This window comes from Macaca thibetana, chromosome 2 (assembly GCF_024542745.1).
Source record: "Macaca thibetana thibetana isolate TM-01 chromosome 2, ASM2454274v1, whole genome shotgun sequence".
Taxonomy (NCBI): Eukaryota; Metazoa; Chordata; class Mammalia; order Primates; family Cercopithecidae; genus Macaca; species Macaca thibetana.
Genome location: NC_065579.1, coordinates 173582347 through 173603467, shown reverse-complemented (window position 1 = coordinate 173603467; position 21121 = coordinate 173582347). Strand labels below are relative to the sequence as shown.

Genomic DNA, 21121 nt, shown 5'->3' with positions numbered 1-21121 from the left:
AGGAATAGGGAGGAAATGATTTTGTGGTAATTTTAAAACAGTGTACATATATTTCTGATAAAAATGAAAATTAACTAAGACCTACCACATCAAAATGAATATCTAAATGGAATGCAGTCCAGATGACAAATGCAGTCAAGCCTTTTGGCCCCATCTAGGACAAGCTAGGTAAATGAAGCCTCACAGAATGCCATGCCTGGTTCTACCTGGGTAGGTGTAAATCCCAAAAAATCATCTTCCCCGCACATCCCCATCAGGAGGCAGCACGATCCAGGGGGCATTAAAAACATGGGTTCTAGAACCAGAAAGATTCACAGCTCACTAATGTGTGACTTTAAGGTAACTTAGCCTCTGTGAGCTTCAGTTTACTCATACATAAAAATGAGGATAATGCTATTTGTGAGGATACTATTCATTGTAGTAATTATAACTTCACAGGGGTATAAAAGCATCTGTGAGGATTAAATGAGAATGCATGTAAAAGCAAGGTGCCTGACATGTAGTAGTTGTAAGTATTCACTAGTATCATATTTGTATCTCGAGAATTTTTTTAAAGAGTTTCTATTACTGGGGAATTTGACAAACACTGCCATAGAACTCTGAAGGCAGAACTCTTCTATGGCCACATACTTGCTTTTTGCTTGTGAAGATTATAATAAGGGCATAGCCCATGGGTTATTGGAAAGATTGAAAATTTAACAGGTAAACCTTTCTGCCTGCCATCAACATAGATCCATAGGCTAAGAAAAAAAATGTTATATTAAGATTTCATTGAGTCTGGAAAGCACTACAAAGCATTATCTCAGAAGAGTGGCATAATAGAGGATATTGTTTGATACCAGCAGTTTGAGAGCAACTGTAAAAATCAGCATGAGAAGAAAAAACATACATCAGTTCATTGAAAAGTGAAAAACGGGTTTCAAAAAGTGTGACCTGTGGTTCATGAGCAAAACTGTTGAGAGACAAGAACCTCCAACCTTCAGGATTGTAGCCTGAGACTGATTTCTTCTGTAGTGGAAGAGGTAGTAATATCCTCAAGTGTAACCTTCAGATCTGGGTGGAGCAGACGCTTGCCATTCCCTACTCCTTTTGATCCTTTCTATAACCTTTTCCTTCTATTTTTTGCCTACAATTTTGAACTGAAGTTTTCATTATTTGATAAACTTTTTATATACTCCTTACTGATTTAAAAAGTTGGTTTTCATTATAACAAAAGTCTTACAAACCTCAAGCAAACTGCTTTTTATATAGAAAGTCTACCCTATAGCTGTTGGTTTGAGTTGTGTAGCCGATTTTTACCCCTAGTGTCATCGTGAAATATTTCATCCCCATTCAGATGAGGGTTCAGTCAGAGGGAGATAAATGGACAAGTAGAATAAGAAAAATAGAGGAAGGGCTGCTCAACATGGGAAAGGAGAATCTAATCAGTTGGGGTAAGCTTGACTCCAAGGACACTGAAGGATTATGGGAAGCATTTCTGGATACCTGCCACATGTAAAGTTATTACGCTGATCTGGGAAAACCGATAAGGAGCAAGAGGGGAGACCGAAGGGGGCACTCAGAAGACAAAATCAGGCTAAATCAGGGTATCAGCAGTCATGGGGTCATAAACTAGCTGGCTGTTACGCCATAAGGGGCATTTTTTGTGTTCCCCCACTTCTGTGGGGACACAGACTCCGCAGTTGGGCTGCACTCTAATTCTGCAGCTGTTAATCACTTTCTTGCACTCCCTTCCTAAATGCCAAGCAATAGCAAAGAAAAATAAAAACGATATGGTTATGTGAGAGGGAATAATTGTTCTCTTTATAGACTAGTGGAGTTATGTACTTTTAGGTAGCCGTCCTTTTGCCCGATGAAAAGTCGTCAAACGGAGCAATCAAGTCAATTTCTTCTTCAACAAAGAAGGAATTGGTCTGCAGCTGCCCACACCTACCACAAACTAAATAAAATGCCTGACACTTTGGCAGCTTATTTTACTCCTTTCTACAAAGCCCATAAGAAGAGATGTTGAAAAGTTAATACAGAATATGCAGAGACCAGAATTTCACAGAAACACTATGAAAAGGGTATAATGGCTATTCCACATGCGTGCATCATTCAGCCAGATTGACAGTGTATAAGAAGTTGCTGCATCTGTTCCAGGTAACCAGTGCCAACATTTTATTAAATCAACATAAACAACAGTCCCAAATTATCATTGCTGCCAGCTGTAGGATACTTTGGTAGGTTTCAGTCTTAGCGGAAGATTTGTTCTTCAAAATCCTCCCAAGCCAGAGAGGTCAATAAAAGTACTTGAACAGATTAAGTGAATTTGATTTATCTTAATTACTAGACAGTACATTTTCCATAGGAAATTGTTAGACCACATGTAAGTCTGGCACACACAATGAATTCTTTAATTTTTCAGTAAAGTAAGGAGAGAGGTGAGTTCATTGGAAGAGAAGAGTAGGATTAAAGGGCTTTTTCAGTGTGCAGTGATTGTGTGTGTCCATCCATTTGCCCAGCCAGTTCATTAGGAAGAACTCTGTCCATCAATGGATTATCAAAATGTGTGCTAAAAACAATCTGAAAACAAATTGCAGACTGCGGACAGAAATTTAAAGACAAAAAAATGTTTACTGGGACAAATCTACTTGTTATGGAATTGACCTAGGTTTTAGTTTTCAGTTCCAGTTCTCTGACCAACTCCATGCATGGCTTTGAATATCAGAGAATTATATCATTTTACAGTTGAAGGAGACTTAAGAGAACGATAATCCACACTTGCTGTCCCAATAAGCAGTGGTATAAGACTTATTAAGACACACTTTTATCAGCTACTCTATTCACAGAACTAAAACTAATCATAGTGGTCTTTGCAAAGTGGTTTGCTGTAGATAGGAGACGCTCTTAATATTTTTCTTTTAGTTTAACAAGATGCAAACATTGCCTAAGGAGATAGATAAAGGATTGATGTTCTTGGGTAATTGTATGGCAGGAGAGGGTTTTTTTTTTTTTTTTTTTTTTTAACTTTTAGGTTCAGGGGTACATATGCCTATTTGTTATATAGGTAAACTTGTGTCACAGGGGTTCGTTGTACAGATTATTTTGTCACCCAGATACAAAGCCTAGCACTCGTTGATTTTTCTGCTCTTCTCCCTTCTCCCCCCCTCCAGTGGGCCCCAGTGTCTGCTGTTCCCCTCTTTATGTCCATGTGTTCTCATCATTTGGCTCCCACTTATAAGAGAACATACAGTACTTGGTTTTCTGTTAGAAGAGGACTTCTAGGTTAGAAATAAATGGAAAGTAAGTACTGGGGAGGGTAGATGAGCACCGATTCAGCTGGATACCAATATCTACATTTTATTTTAGGGGTAAGGGGTAAGAGAGGGATCCCTTAAAGAGATGAAATTTGCTTGTGTTAACAGATCTCTTTTGCATCATTTGACTAAAACAATCACATCTCCCCGCAAATGACACCCCCTTCCCTGTGCACATATGCAACCACAGTGCACTGCAGCTGGTAGCCAGGCTGGGGAGGCCCCCTGTGCCACCTTTGGAGCTGCACCTAGCACCCTAGAACAGCCATGCGGCTCTCTATTGACAAGAACATCTAATGCCAGGTGTGGAGCTGAACTCTACCATTAGCAAAACAGCTGCTAGATGGTCCTTTGGACAATTTTTTGAGCTTCTGCAGGCTAGATAAAAACCTGCTTATGTCATAAAAACAGGCAGGAGAAGGTTGGTATACACTGTGAAAGGAAAGGTAAGGGAATACTCAACTGTCACTCTGTTTCAGGATTAGGGTGTGATCATTCAGAATTTGTAACAAAAGCACTCTATAGATCTCTAATCCCTGCCTTGTTTCTCCTGAATTAAGTGTTGTAACATGAAGCTCTACTCTACCCATGTCGGTGTGTAAAGTTTAGCCAGTAATTATCATATGAATTCAGATCTCATGTTTTTTAGTCAGAACAAGTGATGGAAAATGCTACTAAAATAAATGATTTACATGTATCTCCTAGTGTTGGAACACAGCTGTAATAATTCTTTCAGAAGCTTTGATCCATCCTACAGTTATTCAAATAGGAAATTCCAGAACCTCATGAGGGTATTTTAACAGCTAAAATTCCAAGTTTATCTATTTCAGAAATTCAATTTTACCATACACTTTGATTCAAAATTTCCCCCAAGCATTGAAATATGATCAGAGTTGTGTTTTTGTTTGTTTTTTTACAGCTAATAAAAGCCACCTGGTGGCTGCATCCTGTACATACCTCCTCTTTATTTTACGGTGTCTTTTATTAGTGTTAATCTTGGATCATGGTTGGGTAGAAGAAACACAATGGAAAGAAACCTTGCCTTAACAACTTAAGGTAGTATGAAAAAACCTTTTCATGCTATTTGGACACTAGTGATTTTATCATTCTGGCTGAAGCCTTGCTATCAATAGTAAGTTTGAGAACTACTTGTATGTCACCTAAATAATGTGTATGGATTTGATTAGAAAGAAAAATACTGTTGTTGTTTTTCCTTTCCTTGTTGGCTTACCCATTCCATTCTATTCTTTATCACATTCTAGTCCCAAGTATTCTATGAAGGCTTCTCTCCTAAATCACAGAACTTCGGTATCAATCCTACACTTACTTTGTATGCTTTTTTAATGCTCTCCAATTGTTTAACAGGTGTTACTTTTGTTTCTCCAGATACTTTTAGGCTTCAGAAATCTCAAATTAATTGAAATAATTTACCTCATTTTATTTTTCCATAATTCATTATTTTTTCTAATGGAGATTTCAGTATGTTTTAATATTTCAGCCCAAACATTTTTGCTCACTGAATAGATAAATGAATCTCTGACACACCTGGTAAGAGAGATGTGAAATTCATTCACAGGCTCATCAGGGGGCTAGGATCTACTGAACTCCTTGACCACCATAAAGTTTTTCACATACTGAAGACTAAACAGTGTTCATGAAAGCACCTTTACATCCATATGTATTATATTTTTCCCAAAATGGAAAAATGTTCTTTACTTCAGACTACTGATCTACAACTCCTAAGTCATGATCCGTTAGTTAGAGACTACCAATATAATCCTGGCCAAATCATTTATATGAAAATTAATGATTTTGATATCCTGATGGATTTCATTGAACCATACCAAATTCTTAAAGTAATATTAAGTAAGCCACATATAACAGACACACTGAATGGCCTCAGATTAGTGCCAGTAGTAAAATTCGGCATGGGATCCTGATTTAGGAGGCCCTAAATTTGATTTAACATTGCTTTTTCCCAAAGCTAAATCTAGACAGGGGCCGGGCATGGTGGCTTGCCCCTGTAATCCCAGCACTTTGGGAGGCTAAAGCAGGTTAGTCACCTGAGGTCAGGAGTTCGAGACCTGCCTTGCCAACGGGGTGAAACCCCATCTCTACTAAAAATACAAACAAACTAGCCGGGTGTGGTGGCGGGTGCCCGTAATCCCAGCTACTTGGGAGGCTCAGGCAGGAGAATCGCTTGAACCTGGGAGGCAGAGGTTGCAGTGAGCTGAGATTGCGCCGTTGCACTCCAGCCTGGGCAACAAGAGCAAGACTTTGTCTCCAAAAAAAAAAAAGTCTAGACAGGCACTCCTCTGGGTTTTGCTAGTCTTGAGGTAAGGATAGTTTTAGGGGTCCTCCTCAGAAGGCCCACTAACGAAAGACAGGAGTAATAGACAGGATATATGATGAGAGTAGGATAAAGAGGGCCATGCTCTCTTTCAGTGTGAAGCAATTTTCAGAAACAGCTAGAATGAGTCCTAAAACAATTACAACCAGAAGCCAAATGTGAACCCCATGACCTGTGATTACAGAATAAAATGCATCTTAGCCCTGGGGCACTTTTCTCTACCTACCTCACCAGGCAGGTCAGATGCCCAAATGGCACTCTTGCCAAGACATTAACAAAAAGTTATTCTTTGTTAGATTTATTCCAGCAATTGTTACTCAATATAAACAGGCCCAAATATTAAAAGTGATTATTCCAACTAAAAGCCAGAATGAAAACACAAATGAAAAGTGGGAGCAACTCATCCTCCCAATTACCACGCCTCAGGGTCTCCCCATCTCCTGATCTGGCTTATAAGATCCTCTCCCACCCTGGCTTCCCATTCTGTTTCCTCTGCCTCCATCCACTTACCACTACTCATGTGGACGGAGGTAAAAATAGCCTATTTTTCACTGCACACAACCAGGCCATTTTGGCCTTCCGTGTACTGACATATACTATTCTAATACTCTCTTTCCCTATAATCACCTGGCTAGCTCCTTCCCACTCATCCTTCAAGCCTCAGACCAGGTGTCACCTTCTTCAGGAAGATTTTCCTAATTTCCGCTACGTTGTGTAGCGCCTCCTGCCCTGGGATCCCCTAGCACCTTGGGCATGCTCCATTCAGAGTTCTCGCTACTTTGTATAGAATACTTGGTCATTAACTGCCTCCCCTCTAGCCTTGAGTTCAAGGGCAGCCACCATGTTTATTCGTGTGTGTAGCCATACTTAAGAAATGTTTGCTGAATGGAAATGCAAATGCAAACCTTTTACAAACAAATTGGGTTTAAAATGATACTGGAATAACTGTATTCAACATTCAGGTCATGAGCTAATAGGTGCACTGAGAGAAGATCTGAGGACAGTCCAATTCAGAAAAAAACCGCAATGAGCATTGAGAAACTGGATGCCTTTCAATGACTGTACTGTATTTTACAAGTCACTTTTTATTATGTGGAATAAAGAGCAGAAAACGGAGAAGCCAAGTTTTTTTTTTTTTTTTTTTTTTTTTTTTGAGACGGAGTCTTGCTCTGTCGCCCAAGCTGGAGTGCAGTGGCGCGATCCTGGCTCACTGCAAGCTCCGCCTCCTGGGTTCACGCCATTCTCCTGCCCCAGCCTCCCGAGTAGCTGGGACTACAGGCGCCCGCCACTGCGCCCGGCTCATTTTTTTTTTTTTGTATTTTTAGTAGAGACGGGGTTTCACCGTGGTCTCGATCTCCTGACCTTGTGATCCGCCCGCCTCGGCCTCCCAAAGTGCTGGGATTACAGGCGTGAGCCACCGCGCCCGGCCAAAGCCAAGTTTCATACGCACAAATTCACCTATTAAAAAGTTCAAATTAAGTGACCTTTTCTTTCACTCATTTCTTCAAATATATTAAGCCTGTAAAAACAGGCTTCCTCCTCCTCTCAATCTAAGGAAATGCTAAGGAAACAGAACCAAGATCAAATGGGCTTTTACTGACATATGCTTATTTTGGCTAAAAATCTTTTAAGAAAATCGGCAGTTGTAAAATATATCTTAAAATAGAGAACTTTAAAGAAAAACCCCATGCTCGTGAAAGAAGTATCCCTTTTGCAGTGTCGGACTAGTTTGTACACAGTGAACTGCCTGCAGTGAATCAGATGGTGCTTCCTTTTCTACAGAAAGATTACAAGAGTCTCCCTACGGTCAGAGCCAAAATAGGCTCTTTTGAGTGTCACTATCAATAACCAATTCAATTCAATCGATTGATGACACTGTGAACATTATGAAAAAAAGAAAACTTGGAACTTCCTTACTACATTTCTAGAAATGTCTAAGACCCTTTTCTTTCAATAATAAAATGAACTAATAAAATGTTGGATATTTTAGATTGAAAAAAGAATCACAAAACTGTACAGCAATACGAACAACCTGGTATCAATGTGTAACAAACAGGGATACTTAGAAAAGTTATCAGATAACACTGTTAAAGATATGTAACTCTTGTAAAACTCGATTTCATTTTATCCATGACAAAAGGTCCCAAAGCAAAGAATTGCTGTGCCTGAGACTAGTCTGTAGTTATTTTAAGTATTAACTCTTAAAAACTTTCACCTACATTGTGTCACAAGACTTTCCTTTCATTGCCCTCTCCTTTCCAGCATTTTAATTTTTTGGTGCTTCCAATCTAGTTTACATCATGCACAGTCATTACTGATCCACAGACTTAGTATTTAATATCAACATTTGGCATCGAATTTTTTTTAAAGATGTCATACTATTATTAACAACACCATCTTGCCAGCAATTTTAAACCCACCAGTAATTCAAATATTTGCAAAACATGACTTTAGAGGTATCTAGTGCTATATATAGAAAACCCAAGAGTGAAATGGAAGCTGGAGCCACCCTCAAGACAGAGAAGATAATATAATTTCTTTCCTTTGTCGTGGTTATAACTTTTGCACTCTCAGAATTTGCCTGGAATAGCACTGGTGGCTTACCTTGTGTTTGGTTTCAGATTTTCTACTGTGGAAAAGGTCTGATTGGTAATTTGAATGGACTTGTTCTTCCCACTGAATGACCCATTTTCTCTGGATATAACTTCATATTCTGTAAAGCGAAAAAAGCCAACAGATACTTGTCTTTATTTCTTGGTTGATTTAATTGCTCCTGAAGCTATTAGCATAAAAAAGCCACTCACATAAAGTGAGCAATTGAGATTGAAGTTCTAGAGACATATTGATCTTACACATTGGCAATTTTCATATGGGGATGGTCAGCAGATGAAGGTTCCAGAAGCATTTTAGGATTTGCTCATTGACCATTTCTGCATTTCCTTTACCAGAGGCAAAGGAAGGGCCTGGTAACTGGTGAAGACCCATGCCATGCCTGTGGTTGCTTTGGAGACATAGCCTTTGGTTTTGTTAGGTGAGTCAGATAGTCTGCCGCTGCTACAAAGCCCCATTTGGGGAAAGCACTGTATGAAGAGTGGTGCCTGAGTAGACATGTTCTCTGCTCTACAGGCTTTAGAATATAGTTGGGGGAAAGGCTACTGGATACATGGTACTGCTGCAGAAAACTTCTTTGAGTTGAGCATCACAGCAGCAAATAGCAGCTAATCAAATAATAAACTCTACTTTTCATTATTTTGAACTATAGGAGTATTTTGAACAATAGTTCATTATTTTGAACTATAGGAGTAGTGGGTTTTTGTACCCACTGCCTACATAAGTTATGCTTCCTTGATTATTTTCCTTGCATTGAAAAACAAAATACTATCCTTAAAGTCTGCATAGAGGTCTGCCTAAATTTCACTTAAAGGCACATTTCTATGAACTTGCAGGGCTCATCAAAAGGGAAAGAAATTTAGAATAAGAGAATGCCATTCACACATTTGTTCATTGGACTTCCCTGCTCTCATTTGGGACTCAGCTTAATGCATGTGATGAGATGATACAGAGAACTAAAAAAGATCCAAAAACCCAAACAATAAACCCCACTCAAAATCAGCTCCATTAATATGAAGAAATACACAAGTACTGGGCATCAGATAAGGTGAAAAGGCTGCCAAAGTCTGGCAAGTTATATTAGGGATTTCTGCTATTGGCACTGGTGTGAGATGAATATTGGAAATAAAATAAAAAACTAGAATAACCCAGATAGACCCCAAAATCACCAATTCATATTTGGGGAGGATTTCTTTTTTTTTCTTTTTTCTTTTGAAACAGGGTCTCTGCTCACTGCAACCTCCACCTCCTGGGGTCATGCTATCCTCCCACCTCAGCCTCCTGAGTAGCGCACCACCACACCCAGCTGATTTTTTGTAGAGACAGGATTTTGCCGTGTTGCCCAGGCTGGTCTTGAACTCCTGAGCTCAAGCGATCCACCCATCTCAGTTTCGCAAACTGTTGGGATTACAAGCGTGAGCCACTACGCCCAGCCTCAGGAAGATTCTTAATCGCATATTTAAAAAACCCCAAGAGGAGGAGGATTTTTTCTGAACAATTTTGTATGACCATTCTTCTGAAAATTAAAAATTAAACTGGAAGACAGTGGCCATGGATTCTGGATAGTATTGGTGCAGCTATTAAAGTCCTGATGACTGTTACCTAGTACTGTCACTGACACTTCTTTTTGATCCCAAACTCTCTCTCAGCTGGCTCTCCTAACAGACTGGAAAGGGAGAGGGGAAGGGAGAGAATTCTGAATTAAAATCTGTCCATTTTATACTTTTTCCTCAGCTGTGAAGGGATATTTGTTAGAAAAAGATGGAAGGACTTAAAATGCAAGTAAAATTGATTTAAAAAAAAAAAAAAAGAAACCAAACAGCTTAATGGAAAGAGACAAATTAAGCCACTTGTCTTGAACTTGATCTCAGTCTTCCCATCCATACAATGTGAATATCTCTTCATAACACTGCTTGTGGGGATTAAATTAGGTACAGGTGGAAAGTGCCTGATAGTATTTTTCATGGATTTTGTTCAACAGGTGGTACCTATTATTATGCTGCTTTTATTATTATTTATCATCCTTGAGTTGTGGTTTGAAAATGACTAGAAAAGGGTTAAGATTCCAGTAGGAAAGGTTCACGTGCTGCTAAATCACCAAAAGAACAATTTATATGACACTCCAGTTGCTTATGCACCAAAGCAACCACCTTCAAAAAGCATCTTTGGCTTGGGACATTCCTCATCACTGTATGACATTCTTAATATTAACCCTGCCTTTTAGTAGTTGAAACATCTATTGCATGTCTTCTCTGATTTCCATTTGGCTCAAGTTTTAACAGCTGATTTAATATTTTTTTTTAATGGAAGATCAGAATTCTCAAAATGGATCTAGAAGCTTCCTTCCTAATTAAAAAGAAATTTAGAATTTCAGAATTCTAGCTTTTGAATATACATTTGTCTTGTGCTTTGTAAATATATATTTCCCATTTTTAATCCTTTCAAGTGCTAATGCCTCTTCATAAATCCACCAACATTACAAACATTGCTCCTACCGATAAACATTAACAATTTCTAGTTTATGCTGCATATTCAAATATTTAATTTTCTCCTCAGGATAAATTGATAACAATGAGGATTATTATTATTACACGTAAGGAAACTAAGGCTCAAACAGTCTAATTTTATACACAAGTTGCATATCTAAAATAAAGCTGGTCAGGGATTTAAATCTATGTCAGCATGCTCTTGGACTATCAGATTATGAGGCTTATAACTAACAACTTAAAGTTGCCCGAGGATCCAGACTATGGCCAATTTTTTTGGTGTACCTTTTTCTACTTCGGTATAGAAGGGACATGTAGAAGCAACTGAACCTGGATGTCTTCACTGGAGGTGAATGTGTGTCCCCATCAACTCAAAGAAAGAAGCCAACTCAGGCAGAAGAATATAGTTCACTCTATTATATCTCAGTACCTTTTTGTAAAGTCAGTTCAAGTGATATAATAATTAATCTGTATATTATCTGAGCTGCTGGTTTGTAAACAATCGCATTTGAAATCAAGTGGTATTTAAGGGAACACTAAAACAAAATGGAATGAAAAACCAACAGGATTTTAGGGCAAATGCTCCAATGTTTAAATATGGACTAGGTGAACTATGATTAAATACAAACTTAATTCTATTTAGGAAATTCTGCAGTTAAAGAGATGTGGTCCTTGTCCACGAAAATTGTTACAAATGCTCTGTATCATGTGACAGATCTCAAGCAACTCATTAACATTTAGTAACAGCATTACAAAAGCAGTTTGGTTAGATGGATAAAGTATACTGTATCCATGATTTTTGAGATTAAACATTTATACAATAAAAAAGGACAATTCTTCAGCTTTAAAAAGTTAAATTGTATATTATGAATATATCCAAGTTGATGTGTATTCGATAATTAAATGTATTAGATTAACCAGTTCTACCTCAATGTTCCTTATCTTTAGGCAAATGAAATTTTATAGATCATTTAGTTTCATGAGAACTAAGCCTCAGATGATCACAGGAACTCCTTACTAGCACAGCATATGAAGAGTTTTAGACATTTTAATGGATGCAGATAATCAATACTGACAGATTAATTGATTTTTAGATATCGTAGTACCTATTAGCACAGTCCCAAGGAAAGAAGCAGGACTAGGCAAATCTCTAGGAACCATGGGTAGTAGTGGGTTCTTTCTCAAAACAAAGGGTAGCTTTGCATGAGAAAGGGAAACTCACAAAACATGGTAAAGAAAGCTAGTTAAGCAAAGATAAGCTGCTTACACTGGAAGTTGCCCAGATCCAGTGGTTCTGTCTGAGGAGACATAGCTGCTGTTTTCCATGTACAGTAGGAAATGTTTTTGGCAGAACCTGAGTCCCTGCATACTCTACCTGGTCCTGTGCACTGCTCCTGTCTCTTCCTGATGGCCTTTTAGTTGACCCCCCTATTCCCTGCCTGCCTGCACCAGGTACATGGCAGGAACTTGGGTGGCAGGAATTCACCTACCATGCTATTTGCTATATCCTCTAGCTGATTTAGCTTGCTAGTCTTTTTTCCTCCTCCTCGTTGGACTATCCTCTTTATTATGGAGAATCAAACTGTTGTATAATGAATTCAGAGTGTTTCGGGATTTCTTAGTTTTCATAATCATTTCTAGAGGAACTGGTGGGTGGTAACAGAATCAAAATTTCTTAAGATGAGCAGAAAATTGATCAGGAATAGAGTTTTTGTTTTTATTTATGCTAAGAGAGTTGAAGTAACCTTTAGTCTGCTAGAAAGTTCTAGGTCAATTAGAAATTGGGTTGGTGAAAGGAAAATCAGTTTTAAATTAATCAGCAATATAATTTTCTTGGTAATGAAAGACTGGCTTCTTCATCCTGGTGTGAAAAAGAGTTCTGAGAGGAGATGGAAAGAATGCGGCCTGAAGAGATCTAAATTAACAGGGAGCCCATAACAAGCACAAAGATGATCTTTTCTCATCCTATGACACTGTCGACAATAATGTGCCTTAAAGGCAGCAAAACTGCTAGCTTTGGCTCCTCCCCAGATACGCTTCACATGCCAACGTTGACCCACGGTACCCCACTCCCAGGGTATCTTATTACCAAAGCTTCCCACCATAACAGTCCTCATGCCATGATCTTACCAGTGACAGTGTCATTTAGTGGCTTTTCCCAGTCCAAGATGACAAATGAGGGGCACCCTTCCACGGTGACCACAGTGAGGTTGGTGGGTGGGTTCTGTGGTGGGCTGGTGGCATTCCCCTCTGTGGCATCCTCTTTGGGGAACCGTTTGACGGAGTCAGTAATGGAGCAGGGACTGTCGTCAGGCTTTTGGAGGTATCGCACATGAGGACCTGTGAGAGAGAGGACCTTTGACATTTAACATTTTTGCAACTCGTGAAGAAGATGGAAGTGAGCTCATAAATACAATTTGAGGACATTTGGTCTCATATTATAAGCAGATGGTTGAAAGCCATGATGTGGATGGTTCAAACTAGGAGAATTCAAAATCTTGCCTCTGAGACACATGATATAGGGTGGTGTTGATCTACTTACTGAATAGGTTTAGCTTATGCTAATATCAAAAAGTAATTTGATCCCCTAAGCATAGTTTAGAGTTCATAATTTATGGGGCACTGGGTCTTACCTCAGTAGTGGGAAATAATTAGCTCCATACTAAACACAGTTCTGGTCCCACCCAATAAATTTTAAAAACCAGACTCAAAAGAATCAAGTAGCTTCAAGTATTTTACTGTATCCCAGAACAAAACTCAAGAATATTCTAGGAATAATAAAAAAAAAAAAAATCCAGCACCTAACAGGTAAAATTCATAGGAAAATATTACCTATAATAAGGAGAGAAAAATCAATCAATTGAAACCAATGCAGATCTCACATAGATGTTAGAATAATCAGATAAGAATTATAGTTATTACTATAATCCACATGTTCAAAAAGTTAGTAAAGACATGTATGATATTAAAAAGGACCCAAATCAAATTTCTAGAGATGAAAGCTACAAGATAAAAGATGCATTGGATAGAATTAATACCTATAAGATAATGCAGAATAAATGATTAGTGAACTCAAAGACATAGCAATAAAAACTATCCAAAAAGAGGGAGAGAAGATAAAAATTAAAAATAACGAACATTACTGAGCTGTGGGGACCATTTCTGGTGGTCTCGTATACATGTAATTGGAGTAGTAAAGGTAAAGAAGTGGGTGGGCAGAAAAAAATATTTTAAGAAATAATGGTCCCAAATCTTCCAAATGTGATAAAACTTCTAAACCCATAGAGCCAAAAAGCTCAAAGATACCTAGGAACAACAAAAATGTAGAAAACTATATGCTGGTCATCATCAAGTTTCTCAAAACAAGTGATAGAGAGAAAATCCTTAAAGGAGGCAGACAAAAAAAGACACGTTATATACAGAACAACAAAGATAAGGGTTTTGGCAGATTTCCTACTAGGAAGAATGCAAGTGAGAGGCATTGGAGCAGCATCTTCAATTATTGAAATAAAATACATCCTTTAGAATCTAATAAGTAGTGAAAATACCTTAAAAGCAGAACACTTTTTCTAGACATACAAAATCTGTAAGATTTACCAGAAGACCCACACTAAGAGAAATATTAAAGGAAGTCTTTCAGATAGGAAGGAAACAATGCCAACAGGAATGTGGAGCCACACAAAGGGATGAAAAGCGCAGTGACAGTAAACACATAGGTAACATACACAATGTTTTTCTTATTATTCTTTCTAAAAAAGTTCGCTGTCTAAACACAAATAAAAACTCCTTACTGTAATGTATATAACACGTAAAAGTAAAATGTATGACAATAATAGTCCAGAGGCCAAGAGGGGAGCAAAGCTATGCTAGTGTGAGGTTCTTATATGTGAGGTTGTACATTATCACTGGGTAGCAGATTGTGATAAGTTAAAGATACATGCTATAAACCCCAAAGCAACCATTAAAATAATAAAACAAAGTTACAGCTAATAAGACAACAAAAAAGATTAAATGAAATCGTAACATACTCAACCTAAAAGAAGATTGACAAAGAGGAAAAAAGGGAACAAAGAAGAGATGGGAAAAATAGAAAGCAAATAGCAAGATGAAGATTTAAATGTACCAACATCAATAGCCATATTAAATGTAAGGCTACACACACCCAAAATAAAATGCAGGCTGGGCGTGGTGGCTCATGCCTATAATCCCAGCACTTTGGGAGGCCGAGGCGGGTGGATCACTGGCAGTCAGGAGTTTGAGATCAGCGTGGCCAACATGGTGAAACCCCGTCTCTACTACAAATACAAAAATTACGGGCATGGTGGTGGGCATCTGTAGTCTCAGCTGCTTGGGGAGGCTGAGGCAGGAGAATCACTTGAACCCAGGAAGTGGAGGTTGCAGTGAGTCAAGATCACACCACTGCACTTCAGCCTGGGCGACAGAGCGAGATTCCGTCTCAAAAAACAAACAAACAAACAAAACTATTCTGAATAGCTCTACACCTATTAAAGAAAGTGAATTCTATTAAAAATTGATACACTGAGTTTCATTAAAATTAGAAGACACACACTGGGAAAAAATACTTTCAAAGTATGTATCTAAAAAAGGTCTTGTATCCAGAAAATATAGATTCTCAAAATTCTACATTAAACAAGCAACTCCATTTTTTAAATTCGGCAAAAAAATTGGAAGTAGCAAAAAGATATATAGATGGCAAATAAGCACATAAGATGTTCAGTGTTATTAATTATTAGGTGGTTGCAAATTAAAACCATAATCAGATACCATTACACACCTACTAAAATGGCTAAAATAAAAAAAGACTGACCATACCAAATGTTGGTGAGGATTTGGAGGAACTAGAACTCTCATCTCTGCTGACAGAAAGGTAAAACAGTACAACTACTTTGGAAAACAGTCTCTTAAAACGTTATACACACACTTATATGCCATGTAGCCACCCCCTCCTAGGTATTTGTCCAAAGGAATGAAAGCATATGTCTATACAAAGACATGTACATGAATGGACATAATAGCTTTATCAGTAAAAATTGCAATGCCACGAACACATTTACTAAAGAAACAAATTACTGAATATCCAAATAATAGAATGCTAGTATACATGCAGCAACATAGATGACTCTCCAAATATTTATGCTGATAAAAGAAGCTTGACAACAAAAAGAGTTCATATTGTATGTTTTCATTTATATAAAATTTCATAAAGTACATACTATAGTATGGCAGGCCTGTTGTCACGTAGGCACTGGGGGGTTGAGTGGGAGAAAGAAGAGAAAGGGACTGCAAAGATACATGATGAAACTTTTGGATGTCATATATGTGTTATCTTGATTGTGATGATGGTCTCATGGGTATATGCATATGTTAAAATTCATCAAATGTTACATTTCAGAAAAAAATTATAAATGCAAATACTGGGCTCTATATCATATCTCTCCTACTGTGGTAGACTGTTGTTCAAAACTATTCTTTATGTCCATAGGAGAAGTATTCTTCCCCAATCCTTGATTTGAACTTGGCTGTGTGACATTTTTTGGCCAATGGATATTGGTAGGTATGACACAAAAAGGAGCTTTAAATGTGGTTTTGCATTTGGACACTCCCCATCTTGATTTTGCCTTGTTATGAAGGTGGCTTCCCCTGGGTCACTGTTGGTTGTTCATCCTGGGAATCAGAGTAAACACATGTAGGGTGAACCTGAGTCCAACCCACAAGAGGCCCAGTTGTACCTGCTGCTAGAAGCAGAACCACTAAGCTAAACACATCCTAGATCAGCTGACACTCAGTTGACTTGCAGACACATGAAAAATAAATCCTTATTATTATAGTAAGCTACTAAGATTTGGGGTTTGTTACACAGCAATAAGTGGCTGATACACCTACCAAAAATAGCCTTTTCAAATGTGAGATTCACAGCCAACCATACATACCTTTGAATCTTGGCTTCCCAAGAGGATCAGTTTCTCTTGTTGGGCTTGAGCTAAAGTCAGTTATATTTTCTGAGAATGGAAAATAATGAACAATTTTGGCAAAAGATAAAAAAGCTTCACAATACAATGTAAACGTTGTAGACTAAAGATACTCAATATTTCTCCTTGTAAACTGCTTGCAATTTTGACTTTTTAAAGTTACACATATTCATCTACAATATAAGGCCTTTAGTTGTGTCCTGCTGCAAGGTATTCTATAGTGTGAGTAATGAATTACAAGTTATAACCAAGTGGTTAACATGCACTAATAACTTAAGGTATGTGTAGTTAGTAATAATGTGATTTAGTGGTAGCATTAGGTAGTCTAGATCTTTTTATGAACCAAAGTTAGGCAGTTTCTTCTAGGTCTGCTAAGGGAAGGACAATATAAGGAAGTGTTGAAAATAAGTATAATTTTAAAATTAAAAACAACCATATTAATAAAATGGAGTAAAATAGAAGACCTCAAACTGAGACTCCCCCATCTGCACCACCATTTAAAATCTTTTGCACCTCATAGCTAAGTATCCAGTGAGAACGGATTGCCATACGAACCCAGTTCTTCTCCAGAGGCAGGAACTGTTGGTTGCTTTATATCTGTCGCTATTCTCTCCAAGGGAGTTCCAGTAGGTCTGAGTGTTGACCTCAGGGGTGGTATGGTTATTGGGCTTGATGAAATGATTCCTGTAATGTAGAGCCAAAGTAGTCAGGCTTTACAGGAACACTGCCAAATTTCTATAAACATTTATTCAGTAAATGTTTTTAAGCACTTACTATGTGGCTTGGCACTATAGACCAGCCTTGGAGAGAAAACAAGACCTGATTCTTAGTGGAGATAGATGTGTGAGCCAAGTATATCAAAGCATAATTATAGACGTTATGAAAAAGTACTAGATAACATCACAGAGGGGCGTGTAAGAAGAGGGAGTGGTTATGTCTGTGAGGAAAATGGAGGGTTGTCGGGTTGCATCGGGCAGAGAAATGCCTTCACAGAGGATGTGCCAATAGAGAGAACTAATTAGTAGGTAGAGACAAGAGCTGTATTATAGACAGAGATTATAACAAGAACCATGTCAGGGAAGCATGCAATAGCCTGGTGTGTTTAACTTGAAGGGGTACAATAAGAGCTGAGAGTGGAGGGACAAGGAAGGGCAGATCATGAAAGAAGCTGAATACCATGGATTTGGATGTTATTTTTAGGGACTGAGTCAGTTGTGTAGGCAAGAGAAAGGAAAGTGAACTACAGCAAAGGCAGTGGAACTGGATGGAAGGGGTGGACATGAGAGCTGTCAGGGAGACTCAGTGGCAGGCCTGGAAGATGGCTAGAGAAGAAGGAAAAAGATTCCTAGGGTTAATGTCCATGATTCTGGCCTGGTGGCCAGTGTAGTGCTACCCTGATTGCTATATTCAACAGTGACTCCTCCACTCTTAAAACACTTATAAGTCCCTAAAACTGGATCCATCCCAAGGTCCAGGCAAGTCTGGGTGTTTAGAGTCGAAAGGAGACTAGATTGAATTTTACGTTCCACCTGGAAGAAGGAGTCACTCTTGGGCAATAGAGAGTCAAAGGATACAAGCCTGTCCCAAGGACTATGGCCTGGCATGGAATCAGGGCTGAGTAGTCAGATGGGCCTCTGGCCTGGCCTCCAGGGATGCATGTTCCTGACGCTAGTGGGTATGAGCCACAATAAGAGGTCAAGCAAAACCCAAGAGAAGTTGCACTGCAGTCCACAGGGCTTTTCAGAGTTGGCAGAGTCAACCGGAAATGCTGTCATAGCAAAGCATTTTCATCCTGGTGAGAAGAGTGGGACTCAGAAGCCTGGGTAGATCTGGAGATTGAGGGCAAGTGGCGCACGTCACATGGCAGCCCCAGACTGTGCTCACAGACACATGTGAGAGCCTCAGAGGACTCCAGGAAATGGGGCTGGAATTCAAGATACACTTTCTGTGATGCTAATCAGGCCACATCTGTCCCAGTGCCCTCAATTATTGTTTGGCTCCTCAGTGCGGCCGTTTGCCTGGAGTTAAAGGTGAATGGCGGAGGGTGAGGGTGGAGAGTGGGGACTAGGGTTCATCTCAGAAGTGGAATGTGTTTACAGTTTTTCTTCAGGCTGGGTGGGCTGTACCAAAGCTACATTTACTGACAGGAGAGAGCCAGGGTTTGTATGGCAGGCACCAAGGCCATCAAACTGCTCCTTAAGGCACACAGCCTCACAGCATTGCTCTGGAGCGGGCCCCCAAGTGGCACACTCAGGCATCACCCTGTGGCTCATCCAGTCCGATCAGCAAGCCGCTGGAGCTCAAGTCACAGCTGCCCCAGGTTACAATAAATGGTGAAGCCCAGTCTCCTAGCAAGGCCATGCCACTGGGCCTTGACTCAGATAGGCACCAGAGGCATGGACGGGAGGCTGCTTCCTCCTTCAGCTGGGGGAAAATGACCTAGAGTTCACTGTGCGCCTGGGACATCCTACAAGCTCCAACACAATAGCCTCCTTTCATCCTGTGAGAACAGTGACACTCACTCCCTTTCACGGCGATCCACATCAGTTCCATCTTTCACAGCTGTTTTAACATTTTTATCCCGATTCCACCTACAAAATATTTAGGAAGTAGTGTTCTGGAGAGAGGGAGGAAAGATGGGGAACATGCTGCAATTTGCTGGCAGGTCCTAGGTGAAGAGCCCTGAGTATGAGGTAAAGCTTCCATCTGAACTGGGTCAATTTTACTCACTCAATTTCATTCCTTTTTTCACTTCGTTATTACTTATCAAATATCCTCTATGTGCTAAGCATGGGATTTGGTTCTGGGAATTCGGAGAGAAAAAAACAAGGACTTTGTCATCACAGAGCTCACAGTCTAGCACGGGAAGAGAAGTATGCAAACAAACAGGTCTGAAACAATTTTCTGTTTGCTCTAACAGAGGTGTATGTCAAGGACAAGAACAGAGAAGCAGCGCCAAGACGACCTGGAGGAGTTAGGGAACGTTTTTAAAGAAAAGGATGAGGTCTGAGTATCCCAAGCCTGGAAAGGATCATTCTAGAGGGAGGAGCAATGTGTGTGCCCAGGCATGGAGGAAGAGGCAGCTTGCCTCCAAAACATATACCTGTCTTGTTGCACAGGCTAGGCCTTTCAGCCACCCTGAATATTTTAGTCCCAAATCTTCCCCTGAGCACCACAATACCAGGCCTGGCATGAAGGCTGTTGGATAGGAGAGCTTTCAGTGGGACATACAGGATTTTGTTTCAGGAGACAGGATAAGTCAATGACAAGTCATCACATCTGTTGTTCCCAGGGCCTTGGCAATGTACAGCATCTTGTCCAAAATAATCCATTTGTTGAAGGGCCTGAGTCAGCTTCAATCTAGGCTCCAAGCACTCAGACATCTAGGAAGCAAATTTGCCTATATGCAGAGGGATGGTTTCCTTCTTTCAGTCCAAGAGTCAGGTTATAAGTCCTGAAAGCCATCATTTACAGTGTCTGGTCTTCAGGGCCAACACAAACGTGTCACACACATCAGTAGTGTGCCTGTTGCTAGCTCACCAAGAAGAGTTTACGTTGGCTACTAAAACTGAAGTCATGGCGGGAGAAGGAAGTTACATGACTAACGTACCTGCACTTCCTGGCTTTCCAGTGACATTATTTGGTGGTAAAGGTTTTCTTCGTGGGGGTGTAGGTCTGGGTGGCAAGGGTGGGCGGCGAGTCCCTGGGATTGTGGATAAGAGATTGTATTTTAGATAAAGTCATTATAAAGATTCACTATTGAAAAAAACAGTGTTTTTAAAAATAAAAAATGTTTGATAATTAGTAGTTAGATGACAGAGAATAGATTCTACAGAAAAGTGCACACAAATAATATATTCTGATATTCCTATAAATTAATGTTGGTAATGTACCCAGAGACAACAAAGCACTTTAGTATATAGAAAACACGTTTTCATTATAGACGAATATACAGTCGAGCCCTTCATGTCTGTGGGTTCCCCATCAGTTAATTCAAACAACTGTGGATGGAAAACTTTTTAAAAAATCACAATAAAAATAATACAACAACAGCAAAACACAAAATACAATATAACAACTATTTATATTGCATTAGGTATTATAATAATCTAGGGATGATTTAAAGTATATGGGAAGATGTGCATGGGTTATATGCAAACACTATATCATTTTATACAAGGGATTCGAGCAGCCTCAGATTTTAGTATCTGAGGAAAATCCTGGGACCAATCCCCCATAGATACCAAGAAATGACTGTACATAGGTATACCTACTTTTGGAAAGGCTATATACACGTATAGAATTGAACATCTTTCATTTTCCATGTAGACTTAATAGGAGCACTTCTGAACTTTATTATCCTCAGCTGCCTTTTATTTTGAGCCT

At 39.2% G+C, this 21121-nt stretch overlaps 1 protein-coding gene across 24 annotated transcripts in view; it reads right to left on the bottom strand.

The window, feature by feature from the left end:
- The window catches only part of ABI3BP (ABI family member 3 binding protein), a 245220-nt gene that overhangs the window by 8471 nt on the left and 215628 nt on the right, over window positions 1-21121 (bottom strand). For all 24 annotated transcript variants that reach the window (XM_050782015.1, XM_050782036.1, XM_050782037.1 and 21 more), the window contains 5 exons: window positions 20346-20438; window positions 17291-17419; window positions 16697-16765; window positions 12876-13085; window positions 8254-8362 (listed from right to left, as the gene is read on the bottom strand). In XM_050782015.1, coding sequence (XP_050637972.1) covers window positions 8254-8362; window positions 12876-13085; window positions 16697-16765; window positions 17291-17419; window positions 20346-20438 — 610 coding nt within the window. The remainder of the gene's footprint in view (window positions 1-8253; window positions 8363-12875; window positions 13086-16696; window positions 16766-17290; window positions 17420-20345; window positions 20439-21121) is intronic.